The 23,789-nt window shown below is 47.8% G+C and overlaps 1 protein-coding gene across 4 annotated transcripts in view; it reads left to right on the top strand.

The window, feature by feature from the left end:
- Positions 1–23,789, top strand: part of LOC116847115 (loricrin) — a 233,164-nt gene that overhangs the window by 124,958 nt on the left and 84,417 nt on the right. Inside the window, exon 1 of one of the 4 annotated variants that reach the window (XM_032821768.1) lies at positions 3,346–3,828. The exons of the other annotated variants lie outside the window; for them this stretch is intronic. Within the exon in view, the coding sequence (XP_032677659.1) occupies positions 3,612–3,828 (217 nt within the window). The 5' untranslated portion in view covers positions 3,346–3,611. Of the gene's footprint in view, positions 1–3,345; positions 3,829–23,789 lie in introns of those variants that run through there. 4 annotated transcript variants of the gene reach the window in all.

Genomic DNA, 23,789 nt, shown 5'->3' with positions numbered 1-23,789 from the left:
AGAGAGAGAGAGAGAGAGAGAGAGAGAGAGAGAGAGAGAGAGAGAGAGAGAGAGAGAGCGTGCTTGCGCGTGGATAAAATTACTTAATCTACGACGCGTCGGTCAATGGATATTGCGCACCGGACAAAAAGCCAACGACCTGCCTTTCCGCTTCCAGCCGATCCGGATGACCCCGCCGGCGAACACGCCCTTGCGCGAGCTCGCCGGCGATGCTCCCGTCCGTTCTCATTAGCGTCCGCGGCGGCGAGCCACGCTCGCTCCTCCACCTGTTGGCGGGGCCTCTCGGTCCCGCGCAACAAAAGGGCGAAACGCGCGTAAATCCATCACCCCGGCCGAATCTCTCCTGCCATGTCGGCGTGCGCGGCATTACCCCGGCGAACTTTTACTCGCGCTCAACCGCGAGGGTGGCGCAGATAAAATTACCTAATTTATGGCGTGTCGGCGCGCGATGGACATTACGGGCGGAGAAAAAGGGCACGAGGGAGAGAGAGAGAGAGAGAGAGAGAGAGAGAGAGAGAGAGAGAGAGAGAGAGATCGATGGATGGATAGATAAAGAGAGAGAGGCAGAGGTAGCAGCATCTAGCTATCGATTCCCGACCAGCCGGTTGGCTAGTCGGCAGCAGAAGAAACAAAGTTGCAACGACCTTCCTTTCCGCGTCCGGGCCGACCCGGATGACCTCACCGCGCCTGCAGTTATACGCCGTCGGCGTGCGCGCGCGCGCGCGCGCGAAGCGTTGCTGATACGCTTCTGCCGCTTTTCTTTTTGCACGCCCGCAGCAGCGCGCGGCCACGGGTGTATCGCGTTACTCGTAATTCCCCGGTGGTGTGTCCGGTTCGGACACGCGTGTGCTTGACTATGTGTGTGTGTGTGTGTTCTCGCGCGCGACTTGGGCCCGCTGCGGCGTGCCGCGGGTCCAGGTAGGCACAGGGAAGAGATGTGCCGCATGTATGTGTGCGTGCAACGCGAGACCGAGGGGCGAGGGAGAGGGGGAGACAGCGGGCGGAGGCCGAGGGAGGACACGAGGAGGAGAGCGCGTAGGTAGCATTAGTCGTCGATCGCGTTGCTCTTGTTGCCGGTAATGCCGCGTGGATAGCGGAATGCGCGAATTCTTCGGGGAGAGAGGAAGAGAGAGAGAGAATGCGCGGGATAGAGGAAAGGGGAGAGAGAGAGAGAGAGAGAGAGAGAGAAAAAGAGCGAGAGAGCTGCAACAGGCTGCACACGGCGGTGCCGGTGCTCTCGTGCTGGTGCCGCTGGCCTGCACGAGCGCGCGGTGGCAGGAGCAGCGACCAGCGCGAGCGACCGAGCAGATGTCGGCGGAGGTGAGGGAACTGTGGGCGTCCTTGCCCCGGGGGACAGGGACGCGCAGGGCCTCGAGGGGTACAGGGTACGGCTGACCTCTTAAGCGGGACCGGTGCGGGTCTCCGAAGTGTCCGCTCTCCCGTGCCGGCTCCTGCTCTCCAGGTCGGCCCGCGAAGTTTCGCTCGATATCTGGAGAAGCGGCCGTCTTATCGGCGACGTTCGGTATACGTGGCGTGGATAGGATATCGATTTTTTTCCCGCCCGTGTACGGGTTTATACACGCGTATGTAGCCGGGCCGCGCTTACGTGCGGAGCGAGCTGATCCCATTCTGCGCGGCGTGCGCGTTTTCCCAACGTCCGCGACGGAATTTACAGTTACTTAGAGTCCCCATTCACGGGGACGGAAGTCTAATAAGATAAGACGTACGCGTGCATTGGAACGTGCATTACACAAGTCGCGTACCGTAAGAGCGGAGACATTGAGAGAAGTCTGTTGGATTCGTGTCGTTCGCGGGCGCGGGTATCATCTTTCTCTCTCTCTCTCTCTCTCTCTCTCTCTCTCTCTCTTGTGTCAGTCGTTCGGCGAAAGTGCCAAGCTCGTCGTTTCCCTTTGCACGACGCGAGTCCGCCGGTGCAGGTGCTTCTGCCGAGGAAAGGTCGGTTCGGCGGAGGAGAGAGGGAAAAGAGAAAGAGAGATGGCCGGCTGGCTACTGGTTAACCCAGGTCAGGGTTGCCCGCGAGCTACAATTTGGCATTTCTCGTGGATCCTGCCGAGTATAATTTGCTTGGCTCTGCCCCGTCGTGGAATCCGGTCCACCGAGGAGGTCGATCGCCGATCGATCTGAAATGAGACGGACAGACAGATGAACGTCGGGATATGCGATGAAGAAAGCCGATAATTACACAAGCGCCACTTAATGAGGCATGCACGTGAACTCTATCGTCGATTTCAATAACACAGCGGGACGCATATTTGAATCGCACATATCGAACATCGGTCGGGCGTTGAGAAGAAAATCGAGAACTACGTCAAAATCATCTTCAGTACTAGGACTACACACAAAAAAATATATCCTGCATTGAAGAAAATGCTTAATTGTTTCAAGTATCTCGTAAGTTTATATATCCGCAAATATATTCGCAAGTGAACTATCATAAGCTCATCGCATTTATTCGAAATACATTCTGAATCCTAGTGAGTTTCAATGAAGAATATTAAATTCAAGCAAAATTCTTGCGTTTACATAGAATCGAACCAATCCTTTCTACGATATACAGTTTCGCAATATTCTTATAAAGAGAATCAGTTCTTCTCTTAAATGCATGATAATGAGCTTTTCTCAAATTTGTGAGTATATCTTAGAATTATTATCAAAGAAACATTCTTTGAAGATAACCACTTCTTGAAAGAAGAAAAATAAAGTGAATATACAATCATTCTTCTTAGCAGTAGAATGCTTTTCTGTCTGCACTAAAGCAGTCAAGATGACGCATTTATAATTTCTTGTAAAAATCGCTCAAATTTATAACGCATTTATGATGCATTTTATATTTTTAATATCGACATGGAACAAAAATAGCGAGAACAAGTGCATTTTTCCCCTCGCAATACGCACTTTCCCAGACACCTGTTACTTTGACCGCTCCGATGGAAATAGGTCGTTAGTCGTCGGTGGTTCTAACGTTAATTGAGCAACTCGTTAAACAGGTCTGACCTAACAGACCCCTACTTGGTGTCTGACATCCAAAAAGGATTACACACACACACACACATTCGATTGTTTTGACAGCGTTTGCATAATCGGCACGGCGATCGAGAACCATCCCGACCGCTCGGCCCTCAACCCGAGCGCGATGGAGATCTTAATGAACCTGATGCGCCCAGCGGTGTACGGACTACCAGTGTACATACTGGCCGATCTATAATGCGCGCCGGTATGGCGCCCGTGCAATTTTACTATCGACGATATTGAACGCTCGATCCCGACGAACCTTCTTCCGGGCTTTAAGGCCGGCTGTTACACGCTCGCCGCGCCTTTACCTAGCGGATACGGCCCGTTCCCGTTTCTAGAGTCCGGTTGCCGGGGGACCGTGCGCGAGATATGCAATCTGCCTTATCTGTCCCCTCTCGTCCCGCGTTGGTCTCATTCTTTGTCTCTTTCTCTCTTTCCTCTGGTCTGTCTCTCCCTTTTTTACGCCGTAGAGATCCCACCGCGCCTGATCCGCGACAACGGTGATCTTCCCGATAATGTTTCGGCTCGATCGAGTGCTGTCCACGCGATAACGAGCGCGATCGACGTGCTTCCGCGGCATGAGATGCCCCCTCACGGTAACGCGGCAACGCGTACGATCGATTTTATGCCCGGCTACAAGGCACGCTCTAAGACGCACCTGTACGCAGTGCGATGATGATGATGCTGCTGCCGTTGCTGCCGCCGCCGCCGCCGTTGCTTCCTCGTTATCTAATAATCGCCATTGCCGGTCTCGCCTGTCGCCCGCCAGGATCACGCGCCGGCCGTCTCGTAACGGTAAAGCTAATTAATATCTCCCTCTTTCTCCCGGGCGCGGATGATTCAGGCGTGTTACGCGTGGAAGTGGAATCGGTAGGATCGCCGCCGATTCCGCGAGATCGATCGGCGCGTTTCGCCGAGCTCATGCATCAACCTCGGGGGTCACTCAGCGTAGTTGAACATGAGAAGCGAGAGAGGAAGAGAGATGGAAGGAGGAAGGAAACGCGTTTACTATATTCCCGTAATGTTATATTTGTTATTCTACACGCGGAGATCCGAGATAACACGGAGGTGTTGGTTCGCGTTACACGCGCGCGTTCGCGGTTATTACGGACTGGCGCAAATTCGCGTCACATCTCGATTCGCCTTCCGCGTCGAACGGGCGAATACCGGTGCGTACGCTCGTTGCCGGGAACGAGGAAGACACGCCCGGCGTAATCGTCGGCGGATTCGCTTTATTCGATTTTCCATTATCCGAACGGCGCTGAGTCGTGGTACTACGGAGATCACGACACAACGGAACAAGAACGTTCCGGCGTGCCGATCTGGAGCCTTATTTTCTGAACACACTGAGAGAAAAAAATAGTTGGAATAACTATAATCTCACTATATTTTATAGTTCGTTTTGGCCTCAAACATATATTTATAGTTCATCTAAACATGAAGATATAGTAGAATGAACACAGATTCATAGTCACCATCTTATTACTCTTTATATATATGGTAAAGCACCTTTTGGGAATATAGTTACATGTACCTATATTTGCCAAATATTCCAATTGTATTAACTATATAAAATAGTTAATTTCTCTTACCATTCAATATTTGCTACCTTACTATATTTTTTATTTCAAATAATTATAATTCTTGGTAAATATTTTATACGGGTCAATTATACTATGCTTATATTGTAAATATTACAAATAATATGGTAACATTTACTATAAAAATTATATTTCTAACTATAATCTTTTTACTATGCAATTATAGTTCCAAATATCACACATTTTTCTCTCAGTGCACATAACGATTAAGTATTACTATTTTAACTCCACATTCTGTTTTTCTTATACGAGTGTCATGAGTGACGTTGTTTCAGCTTGAGAACCAGAAATATATATTTAGTGTTCGATACGAGCTCAGAATAAGGCCAATGAACCTTTTCTGAACGCACATAGTGAACGCTAAATACGTCTTTTTAGTTACAAATTCTATTTTCTCACATAACCGTCACATATAATCTTGTCTACTTAAGAATCACACTGAGAAAAAAAAATAATTGATCTAACTACATTTATGGTTATTTTTGGCCTCAATCATATTTTCTGGTTGTTCTAACACGCTAATCTTTTTACTATGCCATTATAGTTCCAAATATCACACATTTTTCTCTCAGTGCACATAACGAGCATTAAGTATTACTATTTTAACTCCACATTCTGTTTTTCTTATACGAGTGTCATGAGTGACGTTGTTTCAGCTTGAGAACCAGAAATGTATATTTAGTGTTCGATACGAGCTCAGAATAAGGCCAATGAACCTTTTCTGAACGCACATAATGAACGCTAAATACGTCTTTCTAGTTACAAATTCTATTTTCTCACATAACCGTCACATATAATCTTGTGTCTACTTAAGAATCACACTGAGAAAAAAAAAATAATTGATCTAACTACATTTATGGTTATTTTTGGCCTCAATCATATTTTCTGGTTGTTCTAACACGCTAATAATAGTAGTAACATGGATATAAGGTTATTATCACTAATATTATAGTAGAATTTAATAAAAAATAGTTTCCTCGGCCATAATTCATAGTAATCATTTTTTTTTGCGATTGTAGTTACGAATACCAAATATTTTTTTCTTAGTGCAGAAAGACATTTTACGTTTGATATGAATCCAAAATAGGACTTATTCTGGACGCGTAATACACTATTTTAGTTGCAAGTTCCGTTTTTCTTATATGAATGTCACGTATAACGCTGCTGTAGTTTGAAAATCAGAAAGGCATATTGAACGTTTAATAAGCGTCCAGAACGGGGCTGCTACACTAAAAGAAAAAAATAGTTGGAATAACTATAATTTCACTATATTTTATAGTTCGTTTTGGCCTCAAACATATAATTATAGTTCATCTAAACATGAAGATATAGCAGAATGAACACAGATTTATAGTCACCATCTTATTACTCTGAGAGAAAAATTATCTTAAAATCAACAAATATTTCCTTGGTGGGTGCCATTAACATATTTACTTAAATCTACATTCTCTTTACTTAAATCAAATATTGTTTACTTGATTTAAATAAACAATACTTGATTTAAGTCAAGAGAATGTAGATTTAAATAAATATGTTAATGGCATCCACCAAGGAAATATTTGTTGATTTTAAGATAATTTTTCTCTCAGTGTGTGTATAGTAAAGCACGATATAGTTACATGTACCCATATTTTCCAAATATTCCAATTGTATTGACTATACAAAATAGTTAATTTCTCTTACCATTTAATATTTTCTACCTATGTTTTTTATTTCAAATAATTATAATTCTTGGTAAAAGTTTTACATGAGTCAGTTATACTATGCTTATATTGTAAATATTACAAACATTATGGTGACATTTACTATAAAAATGATATTCCTAACTATAATCTTTTTGCTGTGTCATTATAGTTCCAAATATCATACATTTTCCTCTCAGTGTATGTTCTGCGAAAATGGTCTCTCGCGTCTCCGCTGCAACGCTTGCTCGTCTTGCGAACCCGCCGCGGCTCTAACGGATGGATCTCTCTCCGTCAGCGAGAGATCGACGAGACGACGGTCGTTAGCATCCTCGGCATGTGAGCCTCGGGAGGAAGGAATAACGAACTATTAAAGGATATTTATAAGCCGCGGATAATAAGGCCTCTCGCGGGAGTGGCGTGCGTGGCAGTGCCGTGTTGTTCGTGGTCGCGCACGGATTCTCTTAACGAGGCACTCGTGGCGCGTACAAATGGCATTCCCGCTTTGACAATCCTGATTCTCTCGCGACCCATATTCGACTGTCCATTTAAGGATCATCGCCCGTGGTAGCCCATTAAGGTGTACGTTGTGCACTCTACAACCACGGCGGTCCCTTCGCTCTCGCGTTCACCTCGGCGCGGAATTATTATACCTCGTGCACGCGACGTGTGACTTGCGCCACAAAATGGAAATCGATGTAACGTAGTGAGCAACCGATTTTAAGCGGCCGTAACAATCGACGTCCGGGCGCTCGGCGTCTAACAAGCCGCACACGACTTCTCCTCCCATGGACGGAGTAATGCGGTGAGCGTTATCAAAATCTGCAGCACGGCAATTACGTCGTTATATGTGCAACATAGCTGTGTGTGCGGTTATGTGGCTGAATTGTCTTGCACTTTCTAGACATGGTCAGTTGGGGGCGCGCAAATGCGAATTGCGAAGGTTCGTGTGAGACGGTAACACATCCGCGGCGAGATATGAATTATGGGACGGAGCGAACGCAAAGTGTCCGCGGAGGTGAGGGACTATCGTTCCGGACGATCGTTCACCACCTAATTGCTCGCGCTCCGCCATCGCGTTTTGAGGAAGTCGCAGTCCAGGAAGGCGTGTAGCCCGGGGTTCGCGATAAGAAGCAGCAACTCGCGAAGGTCTCGGGACCTTAGGGACAACGGTTCTTAGAAGTGCAAGAGAGCTGTAATCGCTCCCCCGGCGGCCGTAGCAGTATACGAATCACTGTCGGCAGAAAAGTAGCAGCCCGCGGGCTCCGTAATTTCCGTAAATACACAGTGAAAACACCGCGCGTCCCCTCGCCATTCGCTCCGTTCTCTATCTTGGCCGTGATGGAAGCGCCGAGAAGAAGAGGAAGCTACGAGATAGATTCGCTTCGCGCCGGCTGATCCGAGTCAAAAAAGCACGCGCGACGCAAACGAGTCTCCTCTCGTGAGAGTGCACTTATCGATGAGCAATCGTACCTTCCCGTATCTTCGACGTGATAATCTAAACCTCCTCGCACGTTTAGGAATCGAAACACCTCCCTTCTCAAGAATATGTTTCCCTGGTTCAGGCAGAACTTTAAGTGTCGCAGTGAAAATTCATCGCTGTTATTTTTCGTATCTGCTAGAAAATTGTAACCATATCTGCGATATGGATTCTCTCGTCGTTAGTCTTCCTTGTCTACTACAGTCACTTTTATGAGAAGTGCAACTGACCTTAACTTGGATGGGCGCCACAGAGAGAAACTTTCTTGCTAAATTTTACAAACAGGTCAGACAGAAATTCTGTTTGTCATTTATATTGATTAAATACACAATATATGTGACATCGCATAAATTTCGTGGCACTTTCTCGATCATCGTACTCTCCCTGCGGATCGGAGAATTTTGATTCTTTAGTTTCTAAAACTGTATTGACGTCCTTTCGAACGCGAATGAAGCTCCGTTCTCGGCTCGGTCACGAAGCGCACGGAAGCCGATCGGCTTCTATCTCATTGGGCGGGCCATGGTTGCACTTTGACTGACTCTTGCGGAGCCGTCGAGCCGGGCACGGCACGTCGACAGACGGCGTATGAACGATAATTTATTCGTAATGGGATGCAGGTCGAGAGCGCGTGCGGCGCAAAGTCGTGCGGTCCGATCGGCGACCGTATGACTTTCTGGTCCGCGTGCCGGCTCCGCAGACCGAGAAATCGTTTCTCGGATCAGCAGCGCCGTAAGAGGCGAGACGAGAGCTCACGCGGCCCGCCACGGACACGTGGATTCGTTCCTGTCGCCCGTTGTGAATGAGAAGTTTATCGTGCCTCGTGGCGAAAGGCGAGTCGAAGCGGCGCGCGCGCGCGAAAACAATTCGCGTCTTCATCGGGGATCGAGACCGGCCCGACTTCGGTGACTTTGAGTTTCGCCGCGAACACGGTGGAAATGAAATCTGCAGCAAAATTAACACGAGACGACGAAATCTCGCGTGTGTAAAGGCCATGCGATTTATAATCATAAAAATTTGCAATTGGTGTCTCTCTATGAGAGACACATCAAGCGCGCGCATCTGTGTGTGCAAATGGCACGTGGAAATTATTCTCAAATAGCTTAGACTACTGGGTTATCACAAAGTATCAGAGGGATAAAATCAGGGGAAAGGATGGGGTGTTTAGATTTTATGGTAATCTATATGTTTCGCAAGGTCCTAGAAAGCAGCTATGCAACATTTGGTTCAGATCAGTCTAAGAGTTTTAGAAGTTTATAGAGGACATACAGACAGACAGACATTCTATTTTACATTTACAGATTGCTGTTTTTTCTATCTAAGTTTATCGTGCCTCGTGGAGAAAGGTGAGTCGAAGCGGCGCGCGCGCGCGCGAAAACAATCCGCGTCTTCATCGGGGATCGAGACCGGCCCGACTTCGGTGACTTTGAATTTCGCCGCGAACACGGTGGAAATGAAATCTGCAGCAAAATTAACACGAGACGACGAAATGACGCGAATCTCGCGTGTGTGAAGGCGATGCGATTTATAATCATAAAAATTTGCAATTGGTGTCTCTCTATGAGAGACACATCAAGCGCGCGCATCTGTGTGTGCAAATGGCACGTGGAAATTATTCTCAAATAGCTTAGACTACTGGGTTATCACAAAGTATCAGAGGGATAAAATCAGGGGAAAGGATGGGGTGTTTAGATTTTATGGTAATCTATATGTTTCGCAAGGTCCTAGAAAGCAGCTATGCAACATTTGGTTCAGATCAGTCTAAGAGTTTTAGAAGTTTATAGAGGACATACAGACAGACAGACATTCTATTTTACATTTACAGATTGCTGTTTTTTCTATTCTATTTATTTTTAATTGCTGCACTGTGTGGGATCACATGAACGTGTCGTCTTAGTCATGTGGATCGTCCGACTCGTCTACGTGTCATGCAATAGCAAGGATTTGAGCGTCACCGAACTGTTGGCAGCAAGATTGACTGCTTCATGTATATAAGATGTTTAAGTTTCGGTGTCCGACCGTTCATGTACAGATAGAACTCGTTAAACTAAGAAATACCTTTTTGTAAACTACTATTTTGTAATTATCAAGATATTAATGGAAGAACATTAGTCAATCAATGCGCGTGATGTGTCAATCCTGATTCGAGCTTTGTAAAGGCCAAATCACACTAGCGATTGGCGATTGACGATTGACAATTAAAGATTAGATTTTAACGAATCAACAAGCTTCAGCCTTGGTTTGCTTTGTTCCAATTGGTCAAGTTCCAATCTTCAATCGTCAATCATCTATCGCTAATCATTAGTATGATTTGGCCTTAAGGCAACCTTTCTTTTACAGAATCGAATGCCCAAGATACACGCGCGTAAGATATTTAGTAACAACTTAGTTATTCGAATGTGTGCTTTTAATTTCAGCTAACAAATTTATATTTCACAGCGAATGCATTTCCAGCCGACCCTTAGGAATGACAGAAAAACGACTAGCTTTTCAGTCAGGCTTGGACAATCCACATTGTGATTTAACTGATATTACTAAATCATTCTTTGCGTGTACCTGCAAACGAACACGCTTGTAGGCACCTAAATCCAAACATCCTATATACAGAAACTCCCATTAGCGGAAGATGTTGTTGTTACGTCGTTACGCGCTAAATTCATCCGCTTTTTGCTACGATCGGGCGGGACTACCAGACACAAGTGGCCGTCCAGTCCGACTGAACAGACGGCCACCTTGTCCAGACTGCTTTTCGAGCGAAGACTAATGACAAGAGTGTCTGGCGTCAGGAAGATCGAGGTGGAGCCGTCGAAGCGACACGCAGGAAGCTGCACGCGTATCAAATCGACGTACGCCAGCCGAAAATGCGCATTAACGAGCGTCATTACATCGTCATTGTGTGTGCCAGGAAATACGTATGGACGAGCGAGCCGAACTCGGATCCTCTGCGAACTGGTCCCACGTGGGCGTAACGCCCCTCGCGCGACCTTTAATTTAGCTTTTTCATCGATCCGGGAAGCTCAATGGGTCACGCACTTCGGATGGCTACAGAAGAAGGCTGCTTTTATCATGTTTGTATAGTCTGCCGTAACGATTAGTTGTCTGAGAAATTGTAACTTCGAGATTCTGAAATATGGGACATCTACACGAAAAAAAACAGTTCCGTTGGTGCAACCGAATTTTCGGTTGCAGAGATCAGACGAAAAAAAACTCAGTTGTAGAAATAGAAAAATTCTTTTATGAAGCTTCTATATAGTCAATAGTTCTGTATAGTCAAAAGTTGCTTCAACTGAGTTCTGATGTCGCTGAACGTTCAGACGAATATTTTTGGTTGCGACAACGGAAATAGTTTTATAATAATAGTTTTATAATAATTATATTTATAATAATAATTTTTTAAAATAGTTTTAATATTAGTTTTCATAACAGAGATATCTGATCATCTAATTTTCAGTTGGTTCTTATTCGGTTGCACCAATCAAGATTTTTTTCGTGTAGCTCCGATATTCCTTGTTACCTACGAAGACCCGATTGTTACAGCACGAGCAGGCTTTTCTTATCTAAATCAAACCTGTGTATCTCTACACAAGGGTTTCCGGCACCCGGGACCAGTCAGAGATTCGTTCACGTGATCGAATTTGCCATTCTCTCCCTGTGAGGCTCTCTAACGGCTACCATACAAAGCACACTCGTTAAGTAATGACGTTCATGACGTTCCGCGTTATCCGGCATCTCGAAACTTCTCGCCGCGAGCTCACCGCCGCGATTTCCATTCCCGCTCGTAGCAATCGTAAAACGCGCGTTTCATATTCCACCGACGACCGGTTGTATCGGATTGCTAACCGATGGCGCACTCGGGAATAACAATCGTAATTAACAGTGCCGGGCGAATTTCAGAATGGATATCGATAGACTCGAGCCGCTAATTGAGCCGACGATCGTCTCGTGCGACGGCTGTGCGCTTCGCAGCGACTTTAAAAGGAACGTCAGCGTGAGAGAGAAACGATCGTGCGTTTTTCATTGTCGGTGCACGCGCGCGAGCTACACTCGCCGTGTACCCGATATCGCACTGGGTCTCGCCGTCGAGGATGCTGACTTCACCCGATTAACATTGTCATTAGCATAATAGTTTATGGGACGATAGCGCAGCTGTGCGCGCGTATGGGAGAAAGGGCGGCTCGCGATCGCGCGTAAATGACGGTTCAAGGTTCAGAAAATGGTATCAATGTAAACAGGTATCGACTAAGGGAGAATGAAACAGAGAGAGAGAGAGAGAGAGAGAGAGAGAGAGAGCGCAAAAAAGAGAGGGAAAGATCGAATCGAAATCCTCCACAATACTCCGTGATACTCTGCGGCCGCGTTCGCGCGGGAATCGTAACTTCGCGGCATTATACGCATCTCGCATGCGGAGGTTATCGCGAATCGGCCCGCGCAAATATCGCTATTACTTCCCCCTTCGTTTTACAGTCTAACCGGCGAACTTGGGTGGATATGCGCGCCTCGTTGCGCGGCCAAGCACGTCCTTAAACTTGCGCGCACGGCGGACGTAATACCGGCGCTTTACGTCCGACCCGGATAACACGGCGCCGAGATCTGTGCATCTCTCGCATCACATTCGAGTAATATCATTGCATTCGACGCATGGCCGCCTCCTGAAGACGCCCAAGTGACACGTTCCCACGTTCCCCGTCTTAAGCGTTCGAACCGTTTAACGGCCGAAGTTAAGCGCCCTCTTCGCATAGAGCGAGCGAAGTAAAGCGGCGCACGCGCGCTTCCAGGGCCAAGTGTAGAAAAGTAGAGAGACGCGCGTATCCTGCGAGGAGAGGCCGAAGGGAAGAGGTGCCTTCTTTTCCATATTCCGTAATCTCACTCTCGGTATCAGCGCGGCCTCACCCGACCTCTCCCACGGTGCGTGATCGAGCCTGAAAGATAGGCCGGCGAGCGAGCCGAGTCGGGACGGGGAGGAAGACCGTAATGAAATCGGCTCGCATCTGAAACGCACCTATCGCGAGGAACTCAGGGATACAGCGGCGACGGGGCGACGTGGGATCGTCCTTGTCTGCGCTCCCGCGGCCCCCATTGTTTGCGCCGTCGCCGCCGCCGCCGCCGACGACGACGACGACGACGATGACGACGACTCGCTTTGCTCGCTACCAGCGTCAGCGAACATGCGTGTGCTCACGACTGAGCGCGAGAGACCATCGAAAGTGGCTCACTTTGCCCGCTGGATTGTCTCACATGGGGCGCTGTTATCCACCTTGCAGCAGTCCGGAAAGAAAGTGAATTTGAGCCGCGCGTCCGTGATGAACATTAGAAGCACCAAAGGAGTCTAAATGAGGTTTGCAATTTATTGTTAAAATTATTCAAATTTATCTTTTCAAAAACCTGTCATTACGACCGATTTGACAGGTTGTGAATTATCGGTAATTCTAGCGCTAAAACGCGAACGATATCTTGTGATGACAACGATCGAAGCGAAGGGAATCGGGAAAAGTCTCATAATAGTCTCAACAATTTCTCAACAATTCTGATAATAAGAGACCCAATTTACGAACGACAGTATTTTCAGTCATGAAATCCCACACGACATGAATGTCTGAAAGATAGAGAGGACTGAAAGCCATTCTACTTGTTGTAGCACTTTACAACAAATAGCTCTGAGGCAGATTTTAGACATCTGGTGTGACCGTTCTGGGACGGTTGGTCGAAACGGACAAGAGATTGATGGAGATCACGCGTGGAATCGCCAGAGTTATTTCATTTATTGTTGGTCCGCTCGTTTCGAAGAATGACGCCGATGACTCGTCGCGGCGAATGGGCAAAAGAAATGGGAATCCTTCCGCAAAAAGGACATCCACCTGTTGCGTAAGCCGGCGCGAACGGATTTATTGGCCCCTCGCCCGGCGGCCGGGGGGCAGATGCAACATCCACTTCGATTTATCTTCTGCGGGTGGCTCAGTATCGAGACAATGGCCCCGGGAAATCAATATCTGGCGCAATCCCGGCCGGATGTCGATCAAAAACGTGTGCGCGCGGCTCTCGCGCGCTTCGGGCACACTCGAGATATTCCATTAATATTCCTCGACCGACCCTCTCCGGTCTACCGCCAACCACCGAAACGACCCGCTTCGGACTCGATAAACAAGTACCGGCGGGAACGACTGTTAAGTAGCCTTCCGTACGATCGAGCAACTCAATTAATAATCGAGCTCCGACGTCCGGCGCAACGGAACCGAATGAAAATTGCCCGGCCCGGCTCGGCGCAAAACGCTCGCGCGCGCTCTCCCGCCAATTGCAAAATGCAATTAATGCAGCGCGCGCTTTCTCACGACGCCAGATGCTTCTCCCTCGCACGCGCGCACCTCGCGAAAACACCGAGTGTGAGCAATCATCGCCGTGATCACCATATAATAAACACGTGTGCGCGAGCGCTTATCTCGAGCGCTATCGCGCGACATCGATTTCACAAGACGTTCCCAGGGAGAGGCGCAACTGCGCAAATCTTCTTTCGCAATCGTTCGCGCAGCGGCCGCTACTCGGAAAAGGAAGTGACGAGCCGCCGACCGGGAGCGGGACCGGAACGCACGCGCGCGAGAGAGACAAAGAGGGAAGAGGACAGCGCACGACCGATTGACCCGCGAACGATTCGTAACGATTCCGCGGCTCTCGCGCGGCCGACCTTCCGCACGAGAGTTCGGCGCTCGACTCCGTGCCGGATCCTCGGCGTTTGCGCGCTGCTGCTGCAACCCATGTCGCGAGAGATCGCGGGTGATATTTTCTTCCGCGGTTGCTAAAGAAGCGCGGACGAAGGTCTCGCGTTATGGTGTCTTAAACAAAAGGGACATTAAGCGTGGTGCAACGTCGATTTCCTCTCGTCGCTCCTCGTTTTACGGTTTCTCAGCAGGAGGAGTAGAAAGGAGAGAAAGAGAACGAAACAGAGAGAGAGAGAGAGAGAGAGAGAGAGAGAGAGAGAGAGAGAGACACACACGAAGGGAAGGCTGAACGAAACCGAAGCCGCCGCCACGATGGGAACCGCGAGATAGCTCTGCCCACATTGATTTTCAAGAACGCCAAATTGCAGGAAGCGAGAGGTCAAATCGACCCGCCGGCACAGGCCGTGGGGAACCGGCCGGAGGTACAACGACCACGGGGGGAGGATGCACCTGTGCACCTGCGACCGACTCGTCCCGGTCGACCTCGCCTCACGCCGACCGTCGAACGTGCGGCGAACTTCCGGAAGCCGTTCGCGCGAGAAGCGACTTTCGCCGCGCAGCCGGAATTTCGCCGATGCATCGAAACAACGTCAAGTGACCCGCTTCGCAGAGAAGGATCTCCCTTTCATTCTATGAGAAAGAGAGAGTACATGCAAACGGGATAACGCAGCCTTACATCTACACGGGGAGAATTTTGCAGTAAAAATTGCCACAGTATTTCGTAACCGGAAAATGAATTTTGCAATATATATTTTATTATATTATGTGCTATTTATATATACTTAAAGGGATTTAAATTGCTATTTAAAATTTTGCTATTTTTAGCGAAATTTACTATATCCTTTAGCAAGATAGACTTTACTTAATAGTCTATTCTCGCACTATTAGAAACATAGTAAAATTTAAAAAATTTATATGAGGAAGAATATAATGTTTTCTCTCTTTCTCTTAGCGTGTATAGCGGCTTGATAGATTAATTAGAATTTTTTAATCACTTTCATGTAATGCCAACATATTCATGCATCATGACTGGCGGTTGTTCAACAAAATGTGACATCTCAAATATTATTTACAAGTAGTGATATTATTATTAATATTATTATCATTAAGACGCGTTATTTATTCAGTACTATGGGACAAGTCTTCTCACACAGCCAATAACAAAAACATTTATACAAACATATATATACGTATATATGTAAAAGTATATATAAGTGTTATATTTGCAACGTAAAACATAAAATCGCGCATAAAAAGAAAAGTGTCATTCGATATATCCTTGCCGCTTCGTTGAATAGTCAGCAGTCGTGATAAACCGAAATGCACAGACACGATGGATGTGATCGAAAAATCCTGCCTAGCGAATATTAATGCCAGTCGGTGTGCGAAACACTCGCGAATAACCAAAGAGTGTCCCGAGGCCAACTGATACATTTTTTCCGAGTGCATCCGTGATAAATCACGCCGCGATGCCTTGATCGATACGGGGGAGACGGCGCGGCGGAGGGAGCCCCACGTGGGAGGGAGGAAGAGAGGAGGTCAGACGAGGTTGCGCACGTTGTGTGGCGAAAGTGTACATAACACGCCCGCCCTAACCGCGCTGTGGATTGCGGGGCCGCGCGTGCTACCACCACACCGGCCGTCTAATTGCGTTAACCGGCACGAATGGCAGCCACGCTACGAGTGACACCGATTTACTGGACGTCGATGGCGATAGGATCTCTCTCGCGGATTTCGCAAAGCGCGCGCTCGGGGCCGAGGCCCCAAAGTCGCTATAATGCCCAGTCACGCTTTCGTTATCGCGGCTGAACAATCGCGCGTCAGTAATTGAAAGTTGCAATTAATAATTTCACCGCGCTCCCCGACGCGGGATGCCGCTGAGCGAGCGAGCGACCGTCTGCCCCGCGAGATGTTACTCCACACCACGTATTTATAATAATATAATACCGGAATCCGCGCCGCGGGAACGAAACAGAAACCGAGAGCCGCCTCGTTTGACCCGCATCCACCAAAACAATGGGCATCTCCCGCGATCAGCGATTTGATTTCGCAAGCGCTTCGGCGCCGCGTTTCCATCGCGTATCAGCACGTGTTTCGCATACAATGCCGTCATAACCGCACCGCCGCGCCGCTCTTACGAAACACGCGCGAGCGACAATTACGAGGCAGCCAATCGCGAGCGGCTAATCATCCATTTCACTTTTCACCGACTGAACGAGACGATCGGTATCTCTGTCCCTCCTTCTCTCTCTCTCTCTCTCTCTCTCTCTCTCTCTCTCTCTCTCTCTCTCTCTCTTTCTCTCTCCCTCAAGTTAATCAAAAGGGAAATTAAAGGCGCGACAAAAAGCGAGTTCACCCTCCATACAGGCAGGATAAAACGTTCAGTAGCCAACAGTCGTTTCATTTTCGACGTTCTTGCATCAAATATTAAGATGTGTACGGGGATTTATTAATCATTTATTCATTGTCATTTATTTATTTACCAAGTGAGAGAAGGAAGGCGAATGAGAACCGATCGCGGTTGTTAATGCAAACGTTAAACTTTATGAGAAGTTAATGATGTCTGACAGTGTCGACGCGAGTGCAGTGGTCCAGATTCAAATGTCGGCTGAGGCAGTATTCTTTGCAACACTTAAAATTAATATTGACATCGTAAAAAGGATCGTAAGATAAAGTGGTTAAGATAGTTCGGAGAGACGGGTTGTGGGATTAATTGATATCACTAATTTGGGATAAAAAGGTCGGTCTGACGTGGAAGGTTGATTCACGCTTTACCCTGGAAGAGTAGCGTGACATCCCGCGAACGGTAACAACGGGCAACGTGGAGAAAGGGGACGGGGTGACCATGCGGGGGGAGGAGTGGACGGCGGAGGGGAGGGAGAGGGAGACGCACACGTGCGTGCACGCGGAGAGTGTGTTGCTCTCGCTTGGGAACCCGACGCGGAGCACGTCCTTGACCGGGTCTATCGTGTGACCGATCTCCTGGCGCATCACAATGCCTCCCCTTCACCGTGCCCGCCTCCGGCGCGACCCTCTTCTGGGCCCGAGGCCCCGCTTAACCGCGCGCGCTTCGCACCGACCACTTTGTCTCCGTTTGAACGCAACCCCGTCGGTGTCGCACACACGCACGCACACATACACACATACACGGGCGCGCGAGTCGCCGTGGCCCTACGCCGTCCTGGAAACACAATGCGAGATTCAGCGCGTTCGCCATTTTTCGCGACTATTGTTCGCGCCGTATTAATTACCGCGACGCGCAATACGGGAACGACGAGATAAATTTCCTCCGTGACCGCGCGCCAGGATCCAGGGCACATTTTACCTGGTAACGACTTTGGCGTTAGAGGCTTCGCGCTCTTTACAGACACTTCCTCTCCCTCGAGCCATCGCCTTTATCTCTCGTCCCGTCCCGAGGATCCATCGCACGTTTACAGCGAGCGACGTCTGTATCCCGAGCGCTTGTCGTAAAATGCTTCCTGGAAAGGAGACCGCGCGCGCGCGCGCGCACGGTATTAAGGATCACGAGAACGGCGAAGCTCGTTTTCCAACGGCGAAATCACGTTTGCGGAGCGCACGTTTAACTCGCGCGGCCCGTGAACGGTAACGGCGCCGTTTGGCGGTCGAATCGCTCGAGTAGGTCAGCAACATGAGGCGCAGATCGCCGCGAGAATCTCGGTGCGCAATGTCGAGACACGAGAGGATCAGCGGTGCCGAGCTCAATTAACGCGTCGGTCCCCGTCGGAGATGATAAAGCGACGGCGAAAGCGGTATTCTGCCGGTCGAACGACAAGAACGACGACGACTTGAGCTCGCGAAAAACACGGGCGCTCGCCATTTTTATCGTCGGCCGATGAGAACCGCTGTTTATAGTTAAAATAGTGGGAGTAGACTGGGAGTAGTACGGTCTCCAGTCGACGAGCGGCGAGGAGGGAGGGAAGGCGGACTGAGACAATGGAGCATTAAAGCCACGGCGTGGTTTTCTAGACAGGAAATTACAGGGATCACGCGGAGATTGACAGAAAAACGGCCCCGGCGAGCTCGTAGATAGCGAGCGCACGATACACCCCCGTTCCTGCTTCTCTTTCTTTCTCTCCGTCTCTCTCTGTCTCTTTTTCTCCTGACGTTACACGCGAGAACCACCCTCTCGATTCTCAACGCTTTCAACGGCGCTCGATAGCGAGGTGTATCTTCTGAAATCTCGCGGCGATCGCGGCTCGTGAGCGTTAATTCGCGGGTAGAGAGCTGGAAAAATTGCTCGATGAAAGAGAGAGAGAGAGAGAGAGAAGCGAGGAGAAGTGCGCTCGAGCGACAAATCGAGCGATCGATTACACGCGGCGTATAAGCCAAACAGAACAAGAAAAGGGGGAGAAAAACGAGGAAACGTGCTCTTAATGGGCGATCACAGGTTATTATTATCGATCTCGTCGTAACTACCTTAAGCAAGCGTGCATCACCGAGTAACGTCTCAATAATCACACGGCGGGGGAAGCTCTTTCGCCCCTCATCTCTCTCTTTCTCTCTCACTGTCTCACTTTTTCTCGGTGCCGCGCATGCATGATTTACGACGCACTTCATTATCACCAATCGAACCGGCCGATAAACGCCGCGCGCACTCCATCACCTGACTCGGGGCGTCGGAAATAAAAGCATCGAAGGGCGCGCGTATAGGAACGGTACATACTTCGCGTCATCGGGGCAGGTGCGCTTCGGCGATCCGGCTATTTCTGGACCAGGAACCGCTCAACCAGTTTGCGAGGAAGTTCGATAAGTGAGTCCCTCTGGTAGAGGATGCTCGTTCAAGGCCGAACAAGCGAAAGCGACGGACGGGGTGAGGTGCCATCATGACCTGAGTCGAAATTTTAGTCCTACTTTCGACTTCTGTACTCTTCGAACATTTATATATTCCGAAGGATCAGTGTATGTTCAATACATGCGGAAACTGAAGCTCTGCTTGATGTCGCTGAACGGCAGAAAACGCACAAATATCACTAGTAGCTAAACTCAAACGACAAGTTAAATTTATGGATCATAAACAACAAAATAGTGTCATATATCCTACATGGAAAAAACATTTGGTTGGGTTAGTACCAAATATCTGATGAAAAATATGAATGAACTAGAAAATTCCCGTTGAAGTAACCAGAATTCTGTTCAAGTTGACAAGATTCTGGTTAACCAGAAATTTTGTTTGGGAATTTTTTTCAGTACAGTATTTTTGAATGTAATTTTCTTTTCTGTATATTAAAATTGGTATTGGGACGGGGTGAGGTGCCATCATGACCCGAGTCGAAATTTTAATCCTACTTTCGACTTCTTCGAACATTTATATATTCCGAAGGATCAGTGTATGTTCAATACATGCGGAAACTGAAGCTCTGCTTGGTGCCGCTGAACGGCAGAAAACGCACAAATATCACTAGTAGCTAAACTCAAACGACAAGTTAAATTTATGGATCATAAACAACAAAATAGTGTCATATATCCTACATAGAAAAAACATTTGGTTGGGTTAGTACCAAATATCTGATGAAAAATATGAATGAACTAGAAAATTCCCGTTGAAGTAACCAGAATTCTGTTCAAGTTGACAAGATTCTGGTTAACCAGAAATTTTGTTTGGAAATTTTTTTCAGTATTTCTGAATGTAATTTTCTTTTCTGTATATTAAAATTGGTATTGGGATAAATAAACATCAATTTAACAAATCTTTTTGTTGTATAAAGATATTTTTCTAGTGTCTGTGACTTTGGCGGAAACATATCATAATGTTTCAATGAATTGCATTGGAAAATATATACTGAATGGAATCATAGTTGACTCCACCTTGTCATTTAAGGATGAAGAAGACTTCTCGGTCAAGCTAGTAGGTTAAATAGAGTCGGAAAAGGTTGATGTGGGCTTCAGAGTACCAAAGTGGGTGTTAAATGGGACATTGAGATCGAAAATAGAAACTGAATTTCGACTCGGGGTGCGACATACGCAGTCGCATCCTTCAGAAGCGCCAGGAGAGATGATTCGCAAATAATTGAAATTCCCTATGGAAAATAATCATTTCCTACTTTAAATCTCGTGCGAACAAGCGGCCGGATAATCCGGCCGCGATAAAGCTCGCTGCTCGTCGACGTCATGGTCCACAATAAACGGCCATCCATTACCGCGGCGGCGTTAAATCCGCGCGCAGGCAGCAGGATGTGTACCTGCCCGCATCCTTCTTCGATCGCCGCGGCGTCGATTTAATTCGAGGCGCACTAAGCCGATCGATCTCGGCTTGGGTGGTAGACGTCGGGACTCGCTCGCGAAACGTATCAATCAATCGGGATGACGTCGCGTTTGAGTTTTCGAGAGGTTCCCAACGAGCACGATAATTGTCGAATACTCGCCTCGTCATGCCGTTCGATTGTCTTAGACGCCCTTGATTAATCGCGACTTTGGTCCGCCGCGCAACTCGTCGCGTCTACACCTACCTCGCGAAAACGTTTCTCTGTCCGTGTGAGAGGGACCTCTTTCGACCACCTCCGAGACCACAGTCGCGCGAACACGCGCTCGAAGTAGCCTGTGCAACGAGCGCGCCAGCTCCTCGCGATATAATCGCATGACAGATATATCGGGCGATATGGCGGACACACAAACATACACACAGATGCACACATGCAAAGCGCGGTGGGCTATTCGACCGTGCGCGCGCTTGATTCCCGAGGATTCTTGGCCTAACTCTTTACACGAGAGAGACGCCGATGACGTACGGCGTCGTGGCTATCCATTACCGGGGGAACGATAAATTCGCCCCGACCGCGGCCGGGGTTGACCGGGTGAACCCCAAGTGCGGCGTGTCGTACTGCGCTCGATCCTGCCGGGTGGTGGGTCTCTCGGCTAATAAAGAGAGTAAAGTGAAGCGCGGGGGTTCACGGGGCCGGCAGAGGGGATCAAGCGGGATATTGGCAACATTAAGTATAAATGCAACCTACCGAGATTTATGCCCGTCGAGGAGAGGAGAGAGCGCCGGCGAGAAGAAGAAGAAGAAGAAGAGAAGGAGGAGGAGGAGAAAGAGGGAAGTAGGAGGGAGGATGAGTGCAGGAGGGATGAGGTCGCCGCGAGGCGTAGCGGAGGACCACACGGAGAGCTGGGCCCGCTCGTGGCTCGTGGGGGGCCCTCACTTCGACTTTCCTCCGAGTCCCTTCGCGGCCGTCTCCTGTCCTTCTCGCTGCCCCTCCGCCTCCCTTTGCATAACTACGATTTGCTGCAATGTCGATACCGGAAGGTAATGAAAGGGAAACGTCGGCGAGGGCAGTATCCAGGATTCTCGTGCGGCATTATCCGATTATCGTACGAGGTAATGCACGTCGTTGCGCCACTCGAGCGCTTGAAAATGTAAACACTGAGAGGAAAAATGTCTTAGGGAGATTTTTTTTTACTGACAGTGATCAGTCAAAGGGAATAAAAGAAATATTTATCCGATGGGTATTGTGATAACATGTGTTTACTTATAGTAATATAAAATATTTTTTATAAAATATTTAATATAAAATATTTATAAAATAAATATTTATAAAAATTTATTAAAATTATTATTTATTAAAATATTTATAAAATATTTAATATAAAATATTTTAAATGAAAAAATATACACGGAAAAAAATTAAACTCAAAATGTGTTATACGGAAAAAATGTTCGACTAGATTAACCAAACGTCTGGTGAAATATGGACGAATCAGGAGTCTTAGTTGAAGTTACTAAAATCCCATTCAAGTTAAATATAGATTTTTATTTTAGTTAAAACTCGAACAGAGTTGCGAGTTCTGGTCAACTAGAACAGAATTGTGATAACTTTAACGGGAATTTTCTGGTTTATTCATATTTCATCAAACGAAGTAACTCGGTGGTTATTCTTTTTCTTTTAGTGCAATTTTACTTCAAGAAATTTGAAAAGTAAATAGAGGAATTTAGATTTAAGATCTTTAGATTAAGAATTTTTAGATTTAAATATGTTATCAGTACCCACCAAATAAATATTTTTTATTTTTTCCTTCAGATATTTTTTCTCTTAGTGAATAACGAGTGTATGAGGACTTTAGAAAAGGAACTTAGTACATCGGCAGGCTCTCGACGCAACTTTGATTCGCGCGCGCGCTGATATATCGAGATCGGCGCGAATCGATCTCGCGATTTTATTTCAACGCGATTTCGACGGATGGATAGATGAGCGTTGACGCGCGCCATAAAGCAGCGACGTTCCGAGTCTCAGAGGATCGTTAGCGAGACGACATACGACCTCCCGATGCCGCGCTCTCTATCCTCTTCGCTCTGTTTACCGCGCTCTCCGTATCTTTCCGCTTGATGCCTCATAATATTCGACGTACGTAAAAGGAACAGAAATCAGCCGCAGGAGAGTGATGAAGCCGTTGTGCGCAAGTGGACCGATAAGGAGAAATGGAGGATTCCCATCGTCCTTGCTTCCTCGCGGAAACTCGCCGGGAATCGTGCTGAGATAGGGAGAGAAAGAGGGAGAGAGGGAGATAGAATGGGAGAAACAGGAAACGTCGGTCTCTGTCGGTCTCCGGCTGCAAATATATTTCCTGCGCGTGGCTTTTCTTCCTCGGCGGATCCCGATAAATTGTCGCTCTCATTAGTTCCAATTCCCAGCGTGTTTGTTCGCCGCGCGAGCCTCGTCGCCGGCTACCTGTTTTCGTGCGCGAGAAACGCGCGCACATTATAAATGTCCGGCACTTTCGCGTGGAATGCTCTCGCGAGCGCAACGAGAATGGTCGCGCGTTTGATTACTCGACGACGGATCGTTCGAATTCAGCAGCACGGTGCGATCGAACGGATGAGAAGGAGCGAGAAGGGGAAGAGACAGAAAGAGACAGAAAGAGAGAGAGAGAGAGAGAGAGAGAGAGAGAGAGAGAGAGAGAGAGGAGGAGCAAGAGGAGCGAGATAGGAAGATGGAAATACGTTCGTTATGTTCGTTATGTCGGTAGCCATAAAGATAACCTGCCACTCTTGCATACGTAACGCGTAACGTTACGCAATCATTACGGACGTCGTGTCTAATGATCCTTGCTCGTGCGCCCGACGACGTCAGGAAAGAGCGAATCCGATCGTTACCGCGGCGAAAACCGGTTCGCACAATGGACACGACTCGATTTGAGCAGGGCTCACCATGGACTGCCGTTGCTTTAATTCGCCCAGCGATGAACGCGGAATTAGTCGAGCCGGTTCGGCTAATTGAATTACGACCAACACCCTGTACATCGTGCGATGTAGCAGGTACACGGGGGGGGGGGG

This window comes from Odontomachus brunneus, unplaced genomic scaffold (assembly GCF_010583005.1).
Source record: "Odontomachus brunneus isolate Ranch 3 - 2012 unplaced genomic scaffold, Obru_v1 Obru_scaffold_074, whole genome shotgun sequence".
Classification (NCBI taxonomy): Eukaryota; Metazoa; Arthropoda; class Insecta; order Hymenoptera; family Formicidae; genus Odontomachus; species Odontomachus brunneus.
This window is presented reverse-complemented; position numbering and strand designations above follow the sequence as displayed.